The 24,823-nt window shown below is 42.7% G+C and overlaps 1 protein-coding gene across 1 annotated transcript in view; it reads left to right on the top strand.

Moving 5' to 3' along the window:
* Window positions 1-18,756, top strand: part of KIAA1958 (KIAA1958 ortholog) — a 75,622-nt gene extending 56,866 nt beyond the window's left edge. Inside the window, exons 4-5 of the mRNA XM_041486317.1 lie at window positions 4,398-4,409; window positions 18,644-18,756. Of these exons, the coding sequence (XP_041342251.1) occupies window positions 4,398-4,409; window positions 18,644-18,756 (125 nt within the window). The remainder of the gene's footprint in view (window positions 1-4,397; window positions 4,410-18,643) is intronic.
* The last annotated feature ends 6,067 nt before the right edge of the window (window positions 18,757-24,823 follow it).

Below are 24,823 nucleotides of genomic sequence, written 5' to 3'. Positions count from 1 at the left end.
TTTTGACTGAGGGTATCACACCTGCTTTGGCAGCAGGGTGCAAGCTCACAATGATAGTGTGCACCTTCCCTGGTGCTAAGATACAGCAGTGTGGCCATGGGCTAGTGCTGCCAAGCCTTACCATCCTATCCCTCTGCCTACATGAAGAACTGTGGTCTCCAGCCTTGTCTCTTGTTACTGAGCACCTTTTACCATGAACTCAAGGGCAGCTGGCAAAACACTGTCCTGCTCCTGTCCAGCACAGGCTGTGTGCTGGTGATTGGGTGCAGTGGCTACAGTGAGGCACTGCAAGTGGGTGGCTGCACTCCAGACTACATCATGCTCTGATGTAAAAGCTGAGCTTTTGCCCTGTAGTGAGGCTGTGATTTCCTTAAGGTGAGGATAGCTGGCTCCAAAATGGGGCTTGCTTTTCTCCTTTCTTTTTCCTTCCTTTTTTTCCTGCCATTCACATTTCTTTGACTTGATGTTAAACCTTGTCAATAAATGATTTCAATGCAGCTCCCCAGCAGAAAACACAGCAAAAAAAAGTGGGAAGTCAGATAATTTTCTGCCAACGTACTGAGCTGAATCTGCTAAAAAATGGAGGTGCAGACCCTGTTGGAGAGACAGAGAATGGTGTTTGTCTACCAGCATCACAGAGTCATTAACCTGACTCAGCTACTGCATCCCACTGGAAACCCATCAAAAGGATAATGCAGATTCAGACCCTTCTGGATCATTTGTAGATGTATTAGATGCCTTCAGAATTATCTACTGGCGTTTGGGAGATTTGCTCAGTGCTATCAAGAGCAAAATTTGGCCTTGAACCTCAGATAAGAGGCTGAGTGCCAAAGCACAGGCCTACACAGTGTAAAGGGGTCTGCACTAATGTTAGTGCTGACTTTCCTACATGGCCTTCTCAGGACACCACAATAAGAGTCAAACATGGGGATTATATGTGGATGTCACTGGACTGATCTGGATGCAGCTGTACACAATACATGCATTTGGATCTGTTCACATGATTGCACATGTAGACGGGCAGAGCTGTGGACACTGTGGACGGTGTAAGCTCTGTTTTTTTAGTCATCCATGCATGTATTTATGAAGTTGTGGTTTTGCACAATGTTACGTCTTCATGCAGTTAGTTGAAACTGAAGTCTGTGATGTCTGGGTGTCACAAACTGCCTGTTTTATTTTCAAAAATATATTTATGCAACAAAATGTGTTTTTAAGTGCAGGAGAATGAAACACTGTCATAGGCTACATTGTAAACTAAATTCCAAGGGATATCTAAAATAACAGCACATACCTTGTTCAGTTGCATAATGCAATAATTCTATGATAGCACCGTCGTGCTACTGACATAGAGGATAATTCTAACAATGGAATCTGTGTCCCTGTTGCACGTTCTCCTTTATGAATAGTATCAACACTTTCAAGCTCTTTTTAGAAGTTGCTATGGACTGATACTGTCTCTACAACATTGTTACCCTCTTAGAAAGCTGCGTAGAGAATGACACTCAAGCAATGTTGTACTGTTGTGTGTTTGTTTCTTAGATGTTTGTGACCAAATCTTGTTGTGCTGTTTGCACAAGTGATGTGGGGTGGTAAGATGGGGATCAGAAAGAGCAGGTGCTGTGTCACTCTAGAGACCAGGCTGCCATCAGGACTGAGACAGCTGTAAAGGAAACTGAGATTCCTGTTGCACTAGGTTTCTTCCTGTTCAGCTCATATTTTACCCTTTCTTGTCATCATGTCTGTGTACATCCCATAAGTGAATTGACTGACCTGACTAGCACATGTAGTGCATGAGCTGATCATTCCATCTGACAATTAGCTGCAAATGATTATGATTGACTGATCTTCCCCAACCCCAACAGCTCCACTCCTCTCACCATTCCTGATCCCCAAATATTTCTCCTTCCTAGTGTCTGCACCATGGGGCAGGGGGACCGCTTTGTGCAGGGCTGCTCTTGGCTGGGAGCCCTGCCCATCAAGTGACCTTGTGCTTTGGGGATAATGCGCTCAGGGCGGACCACCTCGCATGGGATATGTGGGGTTATGGGATACTGTGTGTGAGCACTCTGGAGGCTCGCATCTCACATGCTGGAAGCACTCTCCTTCCCTCTTCTGTTTTTTGTGAGAGGCTTTCAAGTCATGAAATGAGATTAAATTTACGCCTGTGTGGAGGACCAGGCCCACGTCTGTGTGCTGTGTAGCCCCTCCACTGACATTATGGACTGGGAAGTACGACTGAGATGACTGGTCCTCAGGAGTATGCAACTTTTGGGCTCCCTCTGTCATGGAGAGGAGTTCAGCTCATGGTATGAACAACAGGGCATTGAGACCCATCCAGCTCCCTGAACTTCCAGAGGCAGTGTGAACATATGTTAAAAAAAGAGAACCTACAGGATGCAGAATTGTCATTTTATTTACCTGAAATGAACCAGATCATCCCTCTGGGTTAGTGTAGAGAAGGACTTCTCACTATGAAACATGGCAGGAAATGGGTCCGCTCTTTTTAATGAGGGTTCTTTGCTAAACGTCACCATGGAGAGGCTTCTTTGCTGTCCTTGTTCTTAAGGGGCAGGATGTATTTTCTCTTATTTCTCCTCTTTCCTGTGTGTGCTGAATCTACAGTCAGTGCTGAGGGACAGTGGAGAGAGGAGACCATCCATTGTAAAGTATGGCTATATTCCTAGCCAGAAACTTGGTACTATGCTTTCTGGTGATGGTCCCCATGCTCTGAGCCATGTCTTGGTGGTTGTGCACCGTAATAGCTGGTGTCTTCCAGCTGTCTGCTCTGTGCAGAGCCAACATGAAGGTTGCAGCACGATTCTCCAAAAACAGAGAGCCCAAGGGCAGCTTTTCAAGGACACCCCTATCAGCTGGGCATCTGCAAGCCAAGAAGAGACAAGGCCTTAAGCACAATTAAATGATGATACTTTCCAAAGGACAGCATGTGAAAAACAGATGAGGCTCTGCTTGATCTCTTCAAGGGTTTTGGAAAGCTAAGGGCTCCCAGGGACATCAATGCTTCACTTCTTTCACAGGAGCACAACTACAGCTGGTGAAGGAGTGGCTCTTCTGAGAACATTCTGCATTCTCTGAGCTCCCAGTGAGTTGCATGGTTGCACTGCTTCCAGCTGCACTCCTGCAAACCAGGTTCCAGCCTGTTCCTCCACACTGCACTGTGGCTGTCGCCCTGCAAAGCTCTGTTGCCATTGTTCTCCAGCACCTTGACTCTTCCTGGAAGCAGCAGAGAGGCATTTACAGTGGCAAAATACTTCAAAGCTGTGAAGCCCCACAGCCCAGAGACTGAGTTTGTTGAAAACTTTGATACTATCCTCTCAAGTGGAACATATTTGAAGCAGTGATGATATATAAAGCTTTAATTCCTGAACTTATGTGGGAAAATATGAATTTGCCACAGAATTTTCTTGTTATATGAACTGACGGATCTCTGTCTCAAGAAATTAATTTATTTCCTCTGTTTTGTCTCTCAGTTGGTTAATGGTAGTTGGCAATGCATCCAAAACTCCATTTATTTTATTATACAAATGCCACTAAATTAGTTGTCTGTGCATTAAAAAATGGACTAACTGTTTAAAAGATACTAGGATGCTTTTGCCAAATCTTTTATTCTTGTGCTCTTGTAGCATTCATTAGACATCATTTGTCACTATCTGAAAAAACAGTACCATTTCACATTTCAATCTGATCTTTTGTAATTAAAAGAGGTTTCTTTCACTTAAGATACTGGTAATGTAGATGCTATCTTTGAAATTCAGTGGGATAGTTTCAGTTGGAATGAAAAGAGGTGTTAAGCTCTTCTAAACAAAGCTGTAGGAATCCATTAGTGAGTTCTTTTTGATTATTACTGTTTGATACAGTCTGTAAATGTCAAGAAAATAACATAACAGTCAAGTGAAGGAAAAAACATCAAGAAAATGCAAAATGTTTAGGAAAAAATAGAAGACTAAATGCTTTAAAATAATTAATTTAACAGATACTATCTTTGCCACTTCAGCTGCTTTTCTTTTTCTTTTAAAATTTTTTCTTTTTCTTTTTCTTTTTTTTCTGAACAAATAAAACTTTGACATTCCTCATACCTAGAATTTGATTTGCTTTCTGAAAGTTGTAATCTTGCTGAGACTGCTCTTGTTACCATTATAGCATGTTCTCAGCTGGCCTAAATCATGTGTAGCTTTATGGTCTGTTCCACATTGCTCCTGCTGGGATTCCTCTTTCTTTTCTACTATCACGCATTTAATAAACTTCCTATATGTAAATTTCCAGCCTGAAAACAAACCAATGCAGAAGACATTGCCTGACTATCTTCAGTGGTGGATACAGAAGTCAGGGATCAAGACTAAATGGCTTCAAATTGATTTTGATAACTTTTGTTTATGGAGACAAATATCCTAGTGTCTCTAAGGCTAAAGGCACACTGAACAATGATTGCAGTGCCAGTCACTTTGTGGAGACCTTTGTTTTCTGCCTGGTACCTGTGATTCAGATCTTGTAAGTTTTGTCTTCTTCAGGAGCTTTTTCTGTGAGCAGCTTGAAAGACTGGGTTCCTCTGCACAAGGCTGGGAGCATGGATGTGAAATGCAGGTGCAGAAGTATCCAAGGCTTTCAGAGATGTGCAGACAAAATATGAAATGAAATGTTTTAATGAAATCTGAAAGCTGTCTAGGGAGGAAATGGTGAGAATCTGATTTTGCACCTATTTATGGCAGTACCTGCAAGCTGGGTGATGCTGCTGCCAGAGAGAATTTGGTGCCACTTCTGCAGAGTGCTGTGAGAAGTGTGTGTCCATGCCTCTGCTTCCACCAAGCTTGAGCTGTTCCTGCACTTGCCCCCCCGGCACATGACTAGCCCCACTGGAAATGAGTCTGAGGTGTGCAGGAGGTGACATCACTTGGCCATAGATGTGTTGTTGTGCTTGTTTTTGTCCATGTGGCCCATCCATCTCAGGATTCATCTCGAGACCTGTCAGGGCAGAAAAGCTACTCAATACTGGAAGAAAAAGAAGTGGCAGAATATCCAAGTGCAACGAAGAGCAGTGGAAAGGCAGTGGAAAAGCCTGGCAAACACAATGGAAGTTTTTGTCCTTTTTTCTAAAGAAGGCAAGCGTAATCCTTATCCCTTAATATCCTACTTTGATTTACACCAGAATTAGAAAATCTTTTCCATTTGTTTCAATTATCTGCAGGCATTAACTCTGCCTTTGAAAAGCATTTTTGCTATGACAACCCTTGTTCTCATGGTGAACAGTGCTAGGAGAAACAGCTAACACAAGGATTTTGTCTTTGCCTGCATGCAATGTTTAATCTTTTTAATCTTTTAATGTGAATGTATTTTTTGCCATTTTGTAAATTGACAAGATTAGCACAGTTTCTTCCAAAACAGCAGTTGACAAACACATTTTAAGTATAACTAAATTTCCACCTGTGATTTCTCCATAGTGACCAATTCATTCTTAGAGTTAAACCTCTAAAAGGTTAACACTCACTCACTGACTTTAACAACTTTTTTTTAAGAACAGTTTGTAAAACTGGTTGTAGGTTTTAAAAAAATATTTTGTTTATTAAAAATATTACACTGTCTTGCATAATAATAATTATAATAATAATAACAATAATTCTATGCATTGTGTGATTCAGTGATGTTGCTCTTGAAATTTTGCATGTCTTCTAGATGTTCTGACATTTGTATGTTTACGTGGTACTTGTAAAAATCCTAACCATTGCTGCTATTATCACCACCATTTTAGGTAAGTGAAAATTTTACTATGAAGCTGTGCCAGTTAGCAGGATTTTTGTGTGTCATACTAAAACTGCATTCTGCTGATCATTTCTTGGTTTATGCCAGTATTTAGTGCCTTCTGTAGAAGGAATCAATATGTTGTAGTAGATGGGATGTGCCAAATTTCTAATATCTTGTCTGCACAGATTATCACTTACCAGCTTGAAGCTTAAAAAAAGAAGTAAAAGGAAAAAAATATTTAACTCTCCATCTTTCTTTCAAATGTCTTCTCATTGATTTTAATTTGGAAAACCTTTAACAGAGCTGAAAGGAAGCCATCTTCCCCTGTCACGCCTCCTGCAGCAGCAGTCCACCAACTGTGAGGGGTATGAGGGAATGTGTAGCACCAAAATGTTCCCATTGGTAATGGATCTAATTAACAGTCAGGCCTGCTCAAGTAATTTTGGAGCATGGTAAAACACCATTTAATTAAAGCAGTCCTCTGATTACCATAAGAAACTGTTAGTTCTCCTAGCAGTTGTGAGCTGGTTCTTGTAAACAAGTGTCAGCCTGGTCAAGTGGTGGATTCCAGTCTCTGCTCTGCCTCTACAGAAGCCACACATTGCTGCCAAATGAGACTTGGATGAAAGTCAAGCCCAAGATTTTTGATCTCTTTCTTTCCAACTGCACCCATGGCAGACAAGCCCTGTTTATCAAAATTCTGACATTGCATTTCTCTTCTACCTTCTGCCTAAAATCTGGCAATATTGCAAATGCACACAAGCATATGCATTTGTTTTGATCTGTGTGAGATTCTGACAGGCTGAAATTGTATCATACTGTACTCATACAACAAACAGGCAAGAGGGAAATGTGAGATACCTCTGGTGGATTTCCCAGCCACCAGTCATGGTTCACTGTACCTAGGCTGGTCTTTAAGATAATATTTTCTATGGAAAAAAGAAGAGACTTTTCCATCTCTGTTGAGACATATAAGCTGTCTTGAAAAGACTTTTCAAATCAAAATAACAAGTTACGAGAAAAACTGCATGATTGGGGAAAATAAGAGTACTGTCTTGGTTTGGAAATACAGGTGCCTGCTAAGGAAGGCAGGAGACTCCCCTGAAATGGAGAATGTGAGCACCCCACCCCCCCTCCAAATTGCTATCAATTTCAAATTAAGGGACTCTCAGGCAACAAATATGGAAGCAGGAATAACAGTTCTTTACTAGAGAAGAAAATAAAAAGACAAAATAACGTCCCCCTGGAGGGAGGAGTGGGTGTGGAAGAGATAAGGACAATTGCTCACTTAACAGAAGACAACTGCCATACAGATGGCATATAGAATACATCTTGCCATGCAGTCTGGGACAAGTACATTGGGTTCATCCTTAGAAGTATTGGTCTGAAGTCATCTCTGTCTGCAAGCAGAAAAATTGACAGGCCTTGTGATGTAAAATACTTTCAAAAGTTAATGTTTATGCCAGATTTTTCAATGTAGTTGTTCCTTTTAGTGATACCCAGGACATTTACAAAAGGCAATATTAAAGGAAGCATACAAAATACACTGAAAATCATCCTGTGTAGTAGGGTTGCAAGTTGGTCCTCCAAAACCCGATGAATTGAAGACCCCTGCTGAAGATTAAAACCTTCCACAAGTGACAGAATATTGTGAAGCCTTTTGCAGCACCTCAGTTTCCATCAGTTGGAGGGAATAGGGCTCTCTTCAGAAATGTTAGGTCCTGTAATTGTCCTTTAAAAACTGGAAGCTTCTTCAGACTTGCTTTACCAGATGAGGGGCCAGCTGGGACCAGTTACTGTGCAGTTGTCCACTGTTTTGGTTATCTAGTAGCCATTTACACATGAAAATGTGCTTCCACTAGTATGAGTGAAGAGTTTTCACTCCACAGAGCTCCTGCCTGTGTGGCCCTAATATTAAACATTCAAGGCATGGTCTTACATCCTACATTTCTTCTATTTATGAGTAGATCAGAGTCTCAGTGGTCTCACCATTGCACTAGTTGTCTTACCAACTTGTCTTTCTAACTTCTATGTGTTGGCCTAATTCACCAAAAAACCAGATTGTAACGCAGCAGCTGTTTTTTTCCCATCTTCTTATTTTCCATTGTGAAGCTAGGTATATCTGCATTATCCCCAGCTTAGATTTGAGTCAGAAAAGCCATCAACATCCTTTATTCCTAGTTTGCACACTGGAAATGCAGTAAGGGTTCTATAGGTGCAGACCTGATCTAGCCTGCTGCCTGTGGCATGTCAGTCTCAAGTTGCATTTGTTTGCTTTTCACCACAATTCATCAGTTTCAAGATGCAAATGAGATTATATTAATGGTGTGCTGGTTTAGATACCACCTTCCAATCACAGTGATTCCTTCAGTGTACATACTGTCAGTCTTGTAATTACATTTTGTCTGATGTGCATTATATTGCAGGACCAGCTTTCCTTTTTCCTTTTAAATGTAGCTTAGCCTATGCTGCTGAAAGGATCCAAGAAAGAATTATCTATCTAAACCCCAATGGAATTTGGGACCTAGCTCTTGTTAGACCCCTTTGCAAGCCCCAGCTGTAATCAGCTATTTAAGGCAGAGATTTTAGTGTGAGGAGTGCTATGTATCATCAATGCAGTTGCCTGTACACAGGGCACCTTCTTACACAGATCTCTTGCTCCTGCATTTGTGAGATTAACTGAACAGAAATTTACTAGGGAGAAATAATATTTTGATCTATTTTAATGCATTAAGCTCTGCAAATCTAGAAATATGGGGGGAAGGGAAGATTACAGGATCATTTTCTGAAAATGTGAGCAACATTGTCAACTAGTCCAACTTTTCAATTAACTGTTTGGCCCCATTGTCCTCAAATTACCCTATTTTTGTACTTGCACAGTATCAGGAGAAAAACAAGCAAAAAGGCTTTGTGGCTGTAAATGAAGAAGGATTTCATAACCTACTTTGAACCTCAGATCAAATGGTGTTTCTGGGGCTGGTAATTTTTTTACTCATCAGCTCATCACTTGGATAAGTTTTGACCCATGTGAATGTCATATTGCCATGCCTGCAGCATATTTTTAAGAAGCAAACTTCATACATTCCTTTGCTGGTGAAGACCGATATGGTCAACAACGTTGTCTGTCATTTGTGTCAGTTAAAAAGTGTTTTGTTTTGTTGTGATGTATTTTTCTTCTTCAAGACACTCCACTATTTTTTAATGGGGATAGACTAAAAAAATGTGTGTTGTACTGTTGTCTGCCACAATGTCTTCTTGAAAAATATTCTTTAAGTATTTGAGTACAGAAGTGCCCTCAATAAGAAGAAAAAAAAAAAAAAAAAAAAAAGAGGTTTTTTTTAAGGTGGTATTTATGAGTTTTCTCTCTTGCTTTGTTGTCAGATAATTAGACTTTTGAAAAGAATGGATTCTGCTTGTGCTAATTGGAGTATGACATTCACTGTTACTGGTCTGTAAATTCCAGAAATATTCAGATCTTTATTGCACTTCACCTCCATTTTTATTCTCTTATGATAATCTTTAAGAAGTCTGGTTCTGCTGCATTAGAGATTGGTTTCAGTGTCTGTACAATGTTTGCTACTATTGTAGTGTGACTTTGTATTTTTGATTTTTAAAATTTGTATTGGTACAGCCTTAACTTACAGAAATAAAGACCATTTAAAATAAATCCAAATAGTCATTGATGTCTGTGGTAAGTGCATGCTTTATTCACAGTATTTTCTCTGTAATTAGGTGTAGCAACCAAGTCCTGTGTATTTAATAAATTGTTTTCTGCAAAGTCGACTCTTTTCTTTAATCAAATGAAAACAATTTGTGTGACATTTCAAAGCATGTTGTATAAAAAAAGCACAAGCTCTATCTCATGTTTTTTCACATATGAGTATCTGCATAGCTGGGGAGTTCCCATGCACCTGTGCTGCATTTTGATTAGCAGAGTACAAATCAGCTGACCAAGAAATAGATGCTGTGATACCCTCCTAACTTCTGGGGTTGTGTTTCAGGAAAACATTTAAACAATTGCTTAAGTAAGTCCTTCCCTGCTCAGGAATGTATTTAAAAGCAAGCTTGACTTGAACCATGTGTTCATTTAATCTCAATATAGTAGGACTGAAAGCCTACAATCTTAGAGCCGTTTTGGAGAGCCTTTTGGAAGTCATTTTCCTGAGCTTCAATTCCAAGGCACAATTTGGCCTGAAATAATTTATTTTGCATGCAAAATTTCACCAGTAAGGTCTGCTTACCGCATTGTTTTGTTTTAAAGTTCATCTAGAATAAAGTATGAATCCAAGAATATGCATCTTTTAAGACAGGCTTGTCAGATGTGAAGTTTTTCTGTTCAAGAGGTTTTAAAATGAAAAGACCAGAAAACTAAAGCTAATAAAGTCCCTATATTATGAAAGTGAAAGATCCCAATTGGAGAAGATGGGAGTGTCTAGAGTTCTGCCAAAGGAACGTGAGAAAAAGGAAAAAGCCAAATCCCTCTGAAAAGTGGTATCTAGGGAACAGCAGTGTGTTCTGTTTTTAGGACATCAATGCAGGATAGTGCAGGTTAGTAAGAGATAAGTGACATCATGGGTGAGGTGTAGAGGAACTTGCTTTTCACCAGGTATTCTGGGAATGCATTTCCACCACCTGGAAAATTCTGCTGAAAAAAATTCCCTTCTTGATGCTTAGTGCTAGCAGCTGGACTGTGCCCACAAAACATGTAAAAAGTATCCTGTCGAAGACCCTGCTGTTTTTCCAGTGACAAGTGGAAGGAAGACCTTTGGATGAAGAGACAGGGAAGTGAGGTATGGACAGGTGATGGCCAGGTGCTACCAGGTGCTTTCACTGTTTGTTACACATGCACAGTAAATCTGTTGGATTAAACTGTCTTCACAGAGGTAGAAGTTAATGAGCTTCTGTTGGTCTAAAAGTGAGTGTGCAGTGGGTGGTTAATGGTTAAGGTGTTTAATGCAGATTCAGGTAAGCAAAATTCTGGTAACTCCGCTTCTTTCACTTTTTCCTTTGTACACTGATTAACTTAGATTGCCACTTGAAGAACTGCCATGCTCCCTGAGCCAGTGGAATGGCTGGATAACCACCAGTGGTGTGCACGTGTTGGGTGCAGTCTTGCACTATGAGGCCTTCAATACAGCAGGAGGAATTTGGCTCAGGCAATCCAGAGTGCATTCCCAGGGTGGTCTCACAAAAGTGATAGAATCTTCTGGGCTCAGTTGTGGCTAAATATATCTGAACAATGTGTTCACAACATTGCTGAAGGGTATTTGACTGCAATTAATGCAGAAGTTTCTGAGGGGCACTATGACATGCCCTCCAGATAAACTTTGAAGGTGGCAAAGTGGGATCTGTAATTCTCTGGTGGCTTGCTTTGGTGCAGTGTGCACCAAACTGAAATGGAAAAAGGCAGCTATTCCTGAGAGGATCCATAATATTTCTTTATGGTGTAGCCTGATGGCTTACTGTGTTACAACCTTCACTACTGGTATCTTTCAAGAAGACTAATTAGAAGGAAAAAAAAAATAAAAGGTGGCTAAGTAAGATGGCAGTGTATAAGAAAATGTGGCTATTTGTGTATGGACACTTTGTTCCAAGGTCCAAAGTCCTACAGGAAGAGAATGTACACGCAAGACTGGCAGCACATGAGATGCTTATTGCTACTTCTCTAACAAACTTGAAGGAAATGACACCTGGAGGAGCTTTAAGGCAAAATCCTGCATGTAGCATGATGTGAGTGGAGTTTCTCACGGACAGGTATTTTGACCAGTTTAACATTTTTTCAGTGTCAGCGGGATTGAGAGAACCCTCAGCAAGTTTGCTGACAACATTGAGCTGTGTGGTGCAGTTGACACTCTGGAGGGAAGGGACAACTGAGAGGTGGGCTGATGCATGAAGTTAAACAAGGCCGAGTGCAAGGTGCTGCACCTGGACTGGGGCAATCCCAAGGACAAACATACGCTGAGAAGAGAATGGATTTTGAGCAGCCCTGTGAGAAGGACTCGGGGGTGCTGGTGGGTGAGAGGCTGGACATGACCTGGCCATGAGCACTCACAGCCCAGAAAGCCAAACATGTCCTGGGCTAAAGCAGCGTGGGCAGCAGAGGTGGAAGAGGATTCTACCCCTCTGCTTTGCTCTGCTCTGGTGAGACCCCACCTGGAACACTACATCCAGCTCTGGGGCCCCCAGCATAAGAAAGATGTGGACCTGATGGAGCAAGTCCAGAGAAGAGCCATGACAATGATTAGAGGGCTGGAGCACCTTTCTACAAGAACAGGCTGAGAAGGTTGAGAGAGGAGAAGGCTCTGGGGAGATGTCATGGGTATCTTCCCGTATCTAAAGGGGTTCTAATAGAGAGGTGGAGAGGAACTTTTTCCAAGGGCATGGGGTGATAGGATAAGGGGGAATGCCTTTAAACCAAAACAGGGTGGGTTTAGTTAGATATTAGGAAGAAATCCTTTGCTGTGAGGGTAGTGAGACACTGGCACAAGTTGCACATAGAAGCTGTGGATGTCCCATCTCTGGAAGTGTTCAAGGACAGGTTGGATGGGGCTTTGAGCAAACCTGGTCTAGTGGAAGGTGCTGCTGTTCGTGGCAGACAGTTGGAACTAGATGATCTCCAAGGTCTCTTCCAACCCAAACATTTCTATGACTCTGATTATTCACCTCAAAACTCCTAATGTACTGGCAATAACTTTTAGTCACACTCGTCGCCATGTCCCCTAGTTTTGCTTGTGGGGGCTGAGAAGGGGTGGAGCCTGTGGCCATGCAGGCATAGCTGAGCTGCTATTCTGTAGCATCCCCATCATCGCTGGGCTGTGGCTTCAGCGGAAGAAAAAGTGAACACACTGCAGAAGGAACACTGTTTTGTTCCGTTTCTTCCTCAGGGAAGTTTCTGGCACCACCACGGCAGACTTTGTTCCTCTCCAGGCCACTGCCTGTCCCTTCCTGTCCCTCAGGAAGAATGCAACTCCAAGCAGCAAGCACAGCTGGGCCCAGCAGAGCACCATGGCGACAGTGTGGGAAGAGCCATGGGAATGAAAGCGAGCCTGAGCCTGAGCCTGAGCCCAGCTGAACCAAGCCCAGCAGAGAAGACCTGAGACAAGCTGATGCTACTACGCACAGCTGAGTCCAGCAGTCAAAATCATGCGACACAACACAGACTATTCCAGCTTTTGGGAGGTTTGTCCGTCTTGTTTTTTCACTGTCTTGTGCTCGGGGACTGAGAATGCCACCTGGGGAGAGTATCTGCCTTCTTGTCTTTGTCTCAGCAGCCAAGCACACTGAGTTGAGGTGGCGAACACCTCTTGTGTGTAAAGCACCTTCTCTTTGGCACATTTTCGTTATTACTATTGTGCTGTTTTTCTGGGTTTCTTATTTCATTGCTGTTTGTTTTCAGTAAATTGTTATCTCAACCCATTGTTATTGCAACCTTTGTCCCTCTCTCACTGGAACAGGAGTGGGGGGAACAGGAACACCTTATCTGGAGTTTAATTCCAATCTATTTTTAAACCACCACACCATGCAAAATAGTAAATGAAAGAGGACTGGAGAAAAAACATGCTTTAAATGGGTACCTAGGGAAAAGCATTGAGCGCTGAGGAGACAGGATGCCACTAGCCATGGACTCATTAACTCTGTCATATAAGATGATGCCATTCATCTGTTTTTGGAAGGAGATTTCTGTGTGTCTGGACCTTGGTGAAGGACACTCAGAAGTGCCCCTGAAGGCTCAGGGTGGCCAGAAGTTCTCGTGTGCAAAGGGTCACATTAAGAAATGATTGAGTAGAAAAACATTGCCCATGCTACAAAAACAGAGAGCTAAGTTGTATCCTCCTCTGCAATGCCATCTGCTGTGGGGGTCATCTCTCCACAGTATCTGTGTTGTTCGGTCTCATGCGTCCGGAGCTCCTTCTGGAGACAGGTCTGTTTACACAGTTGTAAAAAGTGCTTATGAAACTATTCAGCAGACCAGAAATTGGTCAGACCACATTGGTTCTGCATCAAGCCCCTGGTGCTTGCAGGCCAGCAGGAAGTGTGTCCTGGCTCACCCAATGAGAGCTGGGTGGCCTCTAAACAGCATCTAAATTCCTTGTTCTTTCTGGACAACAGTGGGATCCGACAGGAGCCTGTGGTGTGTGTCAGTGTCACACACCAGACTCCTGGCTAGCACAAAAATTAGTAAGAGGCAGTTGAACATGAGCAGAATCTGTGGATTTTAGGAACTTCCAGATACTGCAGCTATCTTTATCTTCTTTATCTACAGTAGTTGTGGGGGAAGATTAGTATTTTTCCCTCCACAGAGGGAGAATGAATACAGACGCTGGTTTTTCTGATGTAGTGCCACTGAGAAGGTGACTGCTGATTTGCATTATGAGCAGCAATGGGCTCTGCAAGAAGAACTGCCTGTGCTCTAGAAGAAGCATGCAGAAAGGGAAAGAGACATCAGAGCTGAGATCTAATTTTGATGGCACCTTATTAGCTCATCTGGCAACTCTCCTTCCCTCACCAAACACAGGCACGGTGCAACTCCTGGCGTCAGCATGGAGCAGAGCATTAGGTGTCCAGACATTTACCATGTGCATTTCAACTTAAATGGTCTGGCATGGAGCACTCACCAGCCATCAGATAATAGCACAGTTGTCTGCATAGACGTAGGGTGTGTGCATGTTTTGGCAAGAAAATGTAACTGTTTTCTTCCTGTATCATCTCAGTGACAGACGTTTGGCAAGAGGGCTTGTGCCTGCACAGATGGCAGTGTTGTGTGATTTTGCAGGGCTTCTGCTATGAGTATGGCATCAGCTGAACCAAAAACAGAAATAAATTTTCCCAAGGACCCTGCCTTACTGAAGGTAAGGAAACTCAGGTGTTGTGTGTTCACATGGCTGGCCTGCATCCCTTAAAGTGTGGTTAGAAAATAAACCCTCCCGGAAGAGGGAGACAAAAGCATTTTCGGGATCAGGGAGCAGGACTCAGATTTAGGCGCAAGGTCTCCTCCTTTATCAGTTTCTCACATACCTACAGTGGCACTGAATTTGCACAGGCAGCCTGTCAGTTACACACGTAAAAATTCAGTCTTGTGGGACTTGATCTAGAATAATTTAGTACTGATGTGTTTGTAACACAGGGAACCAGTGATTGCATGGCTCTTCTGGCTATAGGGACACATGCTCCTCCTGCTTAATGCTTTTCCAAATTCTTTCTGTCTGATAGGTCCCAGTAAGTACTCCTATGTACACTCAGTAAGGGTATAGTTTTGTTAGTATGTCCTGCTGATGCCCCAACAGTACTCCAACTACTCCATGAGGTATTCAGACATAATTTCAAATGCTTGGAGCATCATCTGGCTCCTGACAGACAATGCTGGGCAAAGAGCTTTGGGGTTTGGTATGCAGCCACTGAAGTCAGCGATGGAGGCAGGCTGGGAATACCCTTATCTTTAAACAGAGCCCATGAGCTGGTGTTGTATTGAACCAAGATCCCAGTCTTTTCAGGACTCTTCCACACTGTCCAAGAATGAAAATGATAAACTGTTTTCTTTGGGACCAGAAAAAAGCAATTTATGCCAATAAAAAACCCAAAACCAACCAACCAAACAGAAAGCCCCCAAAACCCCATAAGCAAGGATGCTGTATTTCCTGGAGGAGTTGAAAGCAGGATAATTCTTATTCCAGCCTTCTGGTGATAGAACACCCTTACAGATGGTAGCTGATACATGCTTGCCATCACAAACTGTATTTTTATTTCAGTTGTATTTTGTTAGGCTAAGACTCCTTTTCTGCAAGCATTAGAGCTGCACGCTGATTGCAGCAGCCATCGCTTTCTGAGCTCACTACACATCCAAGCCCTAGAGCAATTCATGCATTTTTTGTTGTTTATGAGGACAAGGTTGTTACAAATGGAGAGGGGAGTTTTAAGCCAGTTTCTGTCTTTTCCAGCCCTTTGGCTTTAGACAGTACATTTACTGAGGTGGCCAGCACCCCAAAGCCCACTCTCATTGCAAGTTCTTAATAATGGTTGATTAAGTCTATTAAAAAAATGAACCATTTATTTGATAGATGCAAATTTAAATGACACAAGACTTTAACAGATGACTTACTACACGGGATAAGCAAAGAAACAGTACTAGCAGACAGACAATACAGCATGAGAGTGAGGCCCCTGTGATACAGCTAGAGAAGAAATAGTATAGATTAGGATTCAATGCATCTTACCATCCAGTTTCTGCTGGGGCATACACAGGACCCTTCCTCTCAGCTTCTGGAAAAGTATCCACGGAGATGCACCCAAACATCATGAGGGAAGCCCTGCATGTTTCCAGGAAGTGTAGGAGGCTTCTGTTTCCGTGGAAATTTGTGTAGCTTATATATTGTAAAGCAGTGTCTTTTGGTCAATGACATTTAATTTTTATCTCTCTCTACATCTGCTCTCCAGACCAAGATGTTTATTCTCAGCTGGGGGTCTCAGTGCTCTTGGCCAGAGGTGACTCCCTGCCAGGCATCTGGCCTGACCTGGGTTATCTCATCCCTGTGCACCAGATGAGGCGTTGACACAAAGGTGTGTAGTGGGAAGCAAAGGAAAAACTGATACAGACTTTATTGTGCATGGCTGTGCATGTGCTGTGGAACATTCCTGAATGACCACCCATGTACCCTGCTCTCAGTTTCCTTCAGGAGTGAGGGGCACTAATTAGAAGCTGTTACTGAAGGCTATCAAGTGTCAGAGCTCAGCTCAAACCAGACACAGCACTTTTGAAAATCTGGAATATGGAAAAAGTGGGAACTAGGACTTAATTTCCTAGCACATGATAAACCTTGCCTTGGGAAGCCAGAAGCAATCTTTGTGTCCTGTTGCAGTTCAATAAATTGCCTCAGTGACACTGTGATTCAAGAAACAACTTTTCAGGCCAAGGCCTCTCATAAGTTAATTAAGTAGCATTAATTGCAGTGTGAGAATATCAGTGAGGCTGGAACTGTTACATCTTTCCGGACAACTGGTTTTGTATATTTAGGATCTTGATTTTAGCAAGTTGTTTCCCAAAATGCTCTGGGTGCTCTCAGAAGTAGTCCTTGGACACACTACTGTGTGCCAGTAACTCACAACTCATAAGATGGCAAGCAGTTTGTGGGGAAATGTGGGACTGAATGTTACTGATCCATGGACTGGGCAGAGAAACACCCTGGGAAGTACAAAACTCTATGGAGAGTGGGTAGGGGGCAAGCAGTGCCTGAGCAGTGGCTGCGAGAGGGGTGTAGCAAGACCCAAGGGCACAAGAGGGGGCAAATCTTTGTCAGAGAGACTGCTGGTGAGAGCAGCTCATCATTTCTGTGAGCACCCTGGCCTCTCTTAGCAGACCTGTCCACCTAATAACTCACCAAGCTCATAGCTCATCAAGTGGCTGCCAGGCTGCCACACACAGAGGAGGAACATTTGCCATGACCAAAGGTTTTAAACACAGCTTAGTTTAGGAAAAATGCTTGCAGCCTACCTTTCAGATGGAAGGAAGTCCCGGTTTTGTCCACTGGCTAGTTCCAGTGTGCGGAAGAGGCGGGTCCCTTCAGTTCATGAGACTTCTATCCCTTGACAGACTTGCACAGCAATGTGCATTTATCACATGTGCCCCCATGTGTAGCTTTTTTCCAGCAATTTTTCTTGGAATCTTCAGGACGAGACCCTGGGATGTCAGGGATGTGCACACCACAGACTGAGGACTCCTGTTACAGAAGAGTCCAGAGCTCAGAGGATTAGACAATGGGCCTGCACTGTTAGCCTGGTAGGGCTCATCTGTTTCTATTTCCAGCTTGATTTTCTTGCAGTGGGTCCTTCAGCTGGGTTTATGCAGTTCCCTTACTTTTGATATATTATATAAACAGCAAAATCTGCAACAATATAAACTTATTTTTAAAATCACATCTTCCCAGTGTGCAGCATTACACCTCTGGGACTGCAGTAACAGTCAGCAGTGCCAAAAATATCAAAGGTTAGAAGGAGAAATCCAGCATCTCCCTCCCACTGATCTTGAATGTACCACCTTTCCCCTTTTCCTGCCACACTGAGACAGTCACTGTGGGGATCACAGTCCATGGATGTTCAGAGCAACTTTTCACTGATGAATTCACTGGGCTGCAAAATCCCATTAGTTTCAGCCCTAAAAAAAGTAGACTTTGAAGCATAGTGGATATAATAAAATTATAGCAGTATCGAAAAGATGCATTACCCTTTCAAAAAGGATATTAAGTGACTGAACATCTATGAAAAAATTCTCCATCAATCCTCTGCTTTTAGTTCCTGCCTATAGGGCTGAAGCTCTCCATTTATGAAATGCACACTGCTTGTCTTCATTTAACTCATGGTATTCATCCCAATGCACCTGCTTTTTGTCCACTGAAGCAACAGGATCTTGTTTTGTTGTGCCTAATAGGGAGAAGAAAGTGTGTATGGGTGGGAAATGCTACTTGACTAGCATTGCCTGTTTGGCTTGCACAGACACCTGTGGTGGAGAGATGTGCTAGCAGCACAGTGTCAGCCAATAAAGGAATAGAGTTTTTGCTGGTGCCAGCGCCAATTAAAAAAGGAAAAATCTTTGCCTTTGCCATCTTCCTACGGTTTCTACAGCAAGACAAAAGATGGTGTGTTGCTCCCTCTATTACTGGCTCTGTGTGGCAATACATTTTTAGCTTTACAGCAACACCAGGGTAACTCATGTTGGTGCCTCTGAGTTTTCAGCACATAAACTCATCAGAAAGCATCAGGGAAAATCATCTTTCTTAAATTCTTCATATTTTGTGAAAAACACGTAAATTCCTACTACTCAGCAATGGTGGCAGAGTGTCACCAGGACAAGCTATTTTTATTCCCTTTCTTTATTTGTTTTCTATCATATTCAACTGAGCTCAACAATTTAATTCTGATGATGACTTCAAGTACTTGTGTATCAGTGCCGTGAGCCCCAACACCACCAAGGCTATCCCTGTGCTCTCAGTGTGTGGAGATACTGGTGCATGACCAAAGGACCCAGAGATTACATGGACATCACTAAGGCCAGGAAACTTTGCAGAATACTGTTTTTTTCAGTGCCGGGAGGCAGTCCTTCTGGTGAAATGAAGTTATAAAGTTTAAAAGAAAAGGATTTTCAGCCTTCTTTATGTCCTTGTGGTCTCGGGGATTTTCCAAGTTTCTCTCAATAAAACTGTAACCTTTTCTAATTTATACCCTGTTTCCTTCATGGTTAAGCCCGTAGCTTTGAAACCCAGGGTGATGCTAAAGGTTTCCTTGTACCTAATGCTTGTGCACAACCTTAGTCTCATGCTCTATGCGACAAAATTTCCTGATGTTACCCTAAGGTATGGTTTCTGCTTCTAGAGCTATCCAGTGTAACCTCAGGCATTTGAGAACTTTTCTCCAAAAACAAGCTCCTAGAAACATCAAAGACATCACCCCCCAAAAAAAGGACTTGGCTAAGATCCAAAGTATAAAAACCCTGCTCACATTTTTTTTTATACTAAATTTCTCTGTTAGGTTTATCTAAGATATTGGCAGGCAAAAGCAGCCAGACTGGCAGTCTGATTGCAATACTGACATCTCATGGCTAAAAGAAGAAGTTGCTACTGCTTCTTATTTTTCTCCTCTCACTCCTCCTTCACCTTCTTCTCCTTCTTCACCTGAAAAGTATCCATTTCCATAAGTACCACATTGCTGTGAAAGTACAGAGTATTACACCCAAGTGGTAGGTCACACACATTTGCACAGTCACACTTCAGTGTGACTGGAACCTTCATTCACTTCAAAAAAAGCCAGGAATCTGGCTCCTTTCTTCTGAATCTGGATTTCTACAGCTGGTGCAAAAGTGGCACCAGCAAGTGAAATGCATATGTTTGAACACCCCTTACACCACAGCGTTTCATTGCAGCCTCTTCCAAAAATTCTAAGGTTGCCAAGAAACAAATTTCTGGGGAAGCATGGAAGCTGCTGCAGTGTTCTTCACAGAGAGCACAGAGAAGCCCTAAATGTGTTTTTCCCACCTGTAGGGCACTTCCTTTCTGAAAATGCTTTGAAATACCTTTCCTCTTCTTCTTATTTCAGATCCCAGCAGTGAAGGTGAGTGAGCCCATGGAGGACTTCTGCATCACCATGGAGAAAACAAATGGGTCTGACTTTGTAGCCACACCATTCTGCACTACACATCGTGGCTTGGGTCAGATCTTCAGGAATGCCGGTGGCAACTTCCTCCACCACCAGCAGCACCTTCAGCTCTTCCACAAGAAAGCTGAAGAATAAGCCTAAAGTCTTGAGCAAGGCTGGCATGTCTCACAGTGACATGCTCTCACAGTGTCTACTTCCTTGTTGATGAGGAAGAGGTGTGGAGGATAGGATGCCTGGGAGGTGACAGCCCCACAGCCCTGCTCTCCAAGGGGGAAATACTGCAGCCAGTACCTGAACATGCAAACCTTGCAGGAGAAGGCAGACATAGAGTCTGAAGACATTGAATTGCTCAGAGACTCTCAGAACAGGTTATTTTTTGCCAGAATGGTGGCAGGGCAGAACACAGACTGTTATGGCCAGATCTCCCATAAGCACAAGCTCTGCCTGCAGCGCCTTCTCTACAAGTACATGTGCACACAAGGGCCCTGACACCAAGGGAGCCAAGTCACCCCTCTAGCTGGTGGTATGGCAGCAGGTCAGAGGCATGAGGAATGTCTGGTGCAAGGAGCCAAGGGTGGGGATCTGCTGTCTCAGAGCTGTCATCTTCAAGCTGGCGAAGAAACCTGGAGCACTGTGAAAATTTTACTTTTGTCTCCTTCACTAAAGGCTTCCAGGAAGTTTTTCCATCTTAGCATCTAAGATAGAGCAACTCTGCCCTCTGTCTGCTTTCAGTATTCAACATCCCAAGAAGTCTCTATGGTGATGTGAACAAGTTTAGCTGCTTTCAAACAAGAGAAAAAAGTGGAATGACAGGACAGGGCAGAGGAAGGCAAACCATGCTGTGGTCCCACTTTGGGGATGAATACTGCTTTTTTTCTGAAGAGCTGGGGAGCAGTGGTCTCCTTCATCACTACCAGGTCTTCCAAGGAAAGAGCTGGTGGAGAGCTTTTTCCTCACTGGAGGCTGGAAACACTTATTTGATGGGTTTTCCTCCCTAGCAAGCATAGCTAGGAGAAAGGACACTGAGTTTTGGGGACCAAGAACCCCTGAAGCTTAAGTACCTATGCTTTCAGAGCCACTGTACAAAAATTACTTTCTTGTGAATCATATCTTTTAATGGTTCACACCTTTGTGTGCTTGTTTGGCATATTGTAAATGCAGTTATTTTTCATTCTTTGATCATTTACACTAGACCTGTAGGCACTGCAATAAACTACTACTGGTTTACCAATTAATAAACAAACATATGGAATTAATTAACAAATTAATAGCAGACAAAAAAATAGCATCCCCAAAGGAAAGCATTTTTGATCAGTCATGTATAAATGGTGAGCACTTAATAAAAACCCAGCAGTTTGGGTTTTGAGAAAGGTTTTGAGATCTGACATAGATCAGAAGTCAAATTCTTGGTCTGACACCCAATTTTTCAAAAATTGGTGATTAGGTATAAAAATAATTGCCTTGAATTTCTACAGCTATGGCTTGGTCCACCTTCTCTTGAGAGGAAAACTTCATTTCAGCTGGAGTTGTGACAAGCCTTTAAGTCACAAAGAAAGACACCCTAGAAGACTTAGCACCGAGCTGGGGAGCAATATTTGATGATGCAATCAGCTTCTGTTCTAATGGAAAGATACGACTGGGTTTTTATCTACCCTATTGCAGTGCTGTGAGAGGATTGGTGAGGTTTACCATGCCCACTATACAGAAACTGATTGTTCTAGTTCTGTATAACACCTCTCCCCTGCCATGTCAGAATAAAGCAGAACACTATGGCAAAATTGTTGATCATCATCTGACTACTAATGAGAGGAAAATATTTCAACAGATATACTTGCAACTGGAATCTGTAACTCAGCTGGAATCAGTAAGATCATTACTCCTTCATCTGAGTTTAGAATTTTTTTCAATTCCAAGTCCAGTCCCTAAATGCAAAATAATTAAGGACACAATTCCCACCCATTAAGTGAATTATGAGATGCAGGAAAGCTAACACTTGCTGGTAAATAATGCATTATATGTCAGACCAGTAAGAACCCTAGCTGTGATTCAGTGTTTTGATTTGTTCTTCATGAAAATGGTCTTGGTTTTGAAAAGCTGTCATATGTATAGGGATCTGCAAAGTGTATTTTGTTACTTTCTCTAAATATTACTTATGGGGATATTTCTGAAATCAATTTGATTGTCAAAGAGAAGCCTGTAATTTTCACTATAGTGTATGCATTAGGAAATCCCATAGGTAGATCTCCTGCCACTTGAAACCAATATTGTAGGAAATAGCTGACAGAAACGAAAAACATAGATAAGAGTCAGGGAGGAGGAAGGAGACCCAGCACTGGCTTTCATTGCTGTATCAAAAACAAGCAAGAAGTCTTCAGTGACGTATCTACATGAACCTATAATGGCATATTTATAGGGAATGCACAATGCATACCGAACACACATCACAGAACTGGGAGGCAGTGAATTGCTGTCTGATGGAGATTTATGTCCTCTGAGTGAGGGAAAAGTCCTGTATAAATTCTATCTGGGTGTGAACCACTGAGAGATGAAGCCTCGAACAGTTTGGCATTATGCTTGTCCTGACCATGCATAAAAATATTCACTAGCACAGAACAGTTATTTTCCTGACACATCTTTCTCAACCTCCTTCTTTGGAACTGATCCTCTTTAGACAAACATTGAATTCACTGGTTTGGACAAAACCAACCTTAGTATCTTGAGGGTCAGGCTCTCATCTGGCCCGTGTGAAACCATGGGTCAGCTTGGGTTCCAATTGTTTTTTCACCCTTCATCCCAAGGGAAGGAGCTCCAGTCAGATTGAGAGCACAGCCTTTGCAAGCATAAATCCAGGCACTTTCCTGTGCTATGGAGGTCAGGACACATGCCAGGCCTGGACAGAGCAGCACACAGACTGCTCCTCGGTGGTAAACTCTTACCTCTGGGGTTTCTGGTTACCTTCTCAGATGGTCTGAGAAGCACCAGCACAGGGTTATACTATTTTGAAGTCCCAAGGCATCCCTTGGAAAGTGAGAACTAAAGCCTCACTGGGGTCTAATTATCATCTTGTATTTAAGGTGACATCTGCACTTCCCAGCACTGAGCTGGACTGTGAGGCTGTCTCACAGGAGCAGAGAATAAGAACTCTCCAGAGCCAAAAGGACTGAGGTGCTCCCACATGCACAGCTCAAACCCATGTTCCAAGACAGCACTGGCAACTCATCTTGCAGCCCCATGGCCCACAAAAGAAACCTTTTTCCAGTCATCACCCATCTGCTCTACCCTCTTTTTCTGACCCTTACAGCCCGGTGGCAAAAGTAAGTTTCCGGGAGGACTGTGCCAATCAATTGCCTTCCACTGGGTTGGAGCCTGAGGATGTGGCAAAATGGCACATGTGAGATGCAGGCGATCTCTGTGGGTTAAAGCAGAGGAGCCTTACAGCCCCTCGCCTTAACCTGTGCCCTTAGAGAGCTCTGGACTGAGATGGCTCAATGTGCACTCTATCAGGTGCTGCTGTTGCTTACCTAGTTTTCGCCAAAATCAGACAGCATCCCTCACTCATGTCATCAGGCTTCTGCTCAGGCTGGAATCAGCCAGCATTTCATTTGACTCAGCTTGTTACGCTCTTCACAATCTTCACTGTCACTCTTCAATAATAATAGATAGAGCTGTTTAAGTGCTGCAAAAAACCCCCAACTTCCTCATCAATGAATCCGAGCACTTCAGGGTGATGCTGCGCTATCCAATAATGTTCAGCTTTCTCAGCTGAACATACTCTGAGGGTTCCCAAAAGTAACTTTCTGATTCTAGTCTTGCTTGCATCTGTCAAAAAATGCAATTGCATGTTGTTTAGCACTGAAATAGAGCTTCATTAAAGCACACTTGTTGTGGCATAACCAAGTAGCTCAGGTAAGGGATATTTCAAGGATGGAACACTAATGGGAGGGAGGGAAGAAGTGGACCTGGAGAAGCAACACAGTGTAACTGAGAGAAATGAATGTGTCTAGCAGTGGAAAAAAATGGTAACTGACAGGGGTAACCACAGAAAATCTTACAAAATTGCTGACAAGACTTACAAAGGACCAAAAGGGTATAATAAACAGGCCAGCTAGAATCACAGACTGCATTAGTGTGGAAATACTAAAAAGTAATAAACACAGAAACAAGAATCACAATGTTTCCTGTCTGCCTAAGAGCTCTGCTGCTGTACTGAGTTGTCTTCAGCCATGCTGAGGGAAGCAATTAGGTTTTAGACTTTCCACTCTTGGTTGAATATCACCAGCTATCCTTAACATATATCCGCATCACCAGAAAACTGGTGAGTGCTGCTGGATGCACAACTTCTTCTTATGTACTGCAGGGATCAAGACATCATACTGACATCTCTGAAACCCTGCCTCTGAGTTTATCACTGGAATAAAGTACAAAGGAGCATGGGGGAGCATTTCCATGACTATAAATGGAAATAATTTATTTTTTGTAGTTGCTCTATCAATGCTTAGCTGAAAGGAAGATCAGTAGCAAAGGCTGAATGAGCAGTTATTTGTGCCTATTAATGACTTCCTGTGCTTAGGAGCCTGTCTTATGTCAGGACACTGCTGTGTCAGGTGATGAGCAAATCCATCAAAAAAAGTGGTCTATCCAAACAGACAGGTTAAGCAGGCATGTTTGCTGACAGAGCAAACTGACCAGTTCAAGGTATTAAATTGAAAGTGATTAGGTCTGAATCTGACAAAACCAATCTGTGAGTGAGAGGAAGACTGGGACATATACACAGGCCCAGCTCAGAGGGAAAAGTCAGCCTCTGCAAACCTCAAAGTCCAGGGAAGCAGGCTGTGCTTAGAATGGAGTAGTTTCAAACCCACCCTTCATTTAGATGGGACATAAACCCCCCCTTGCAGAGACTACCAAGGGTGCTGGCAAGGCAGCCAGT

The sequence above is a fragment of the Pyrgilauda ruficollis genome, unplaced genomic scaffold, assembly GCF_017590135.1.
Source record: "Pyrgilauda ruficollis isolate IOZ18807 unplaced genomic scaffold, ASM1759013v1 scaffold75, whole genome shotgun sequence".
NCBI classification, from domain to species: domain Eukaryota; kingdom Metazoa; phylum Chordata; class Aves; order Passeriformes; family Passeridae; genus Pyrgilauda; species Pyrgilauda ruficollis.
The sequence above is the reverse complement of the archived record's forward strand: the minus strand, read 5'-3'. Positions and strand labels throughout refer to the sequence as shown.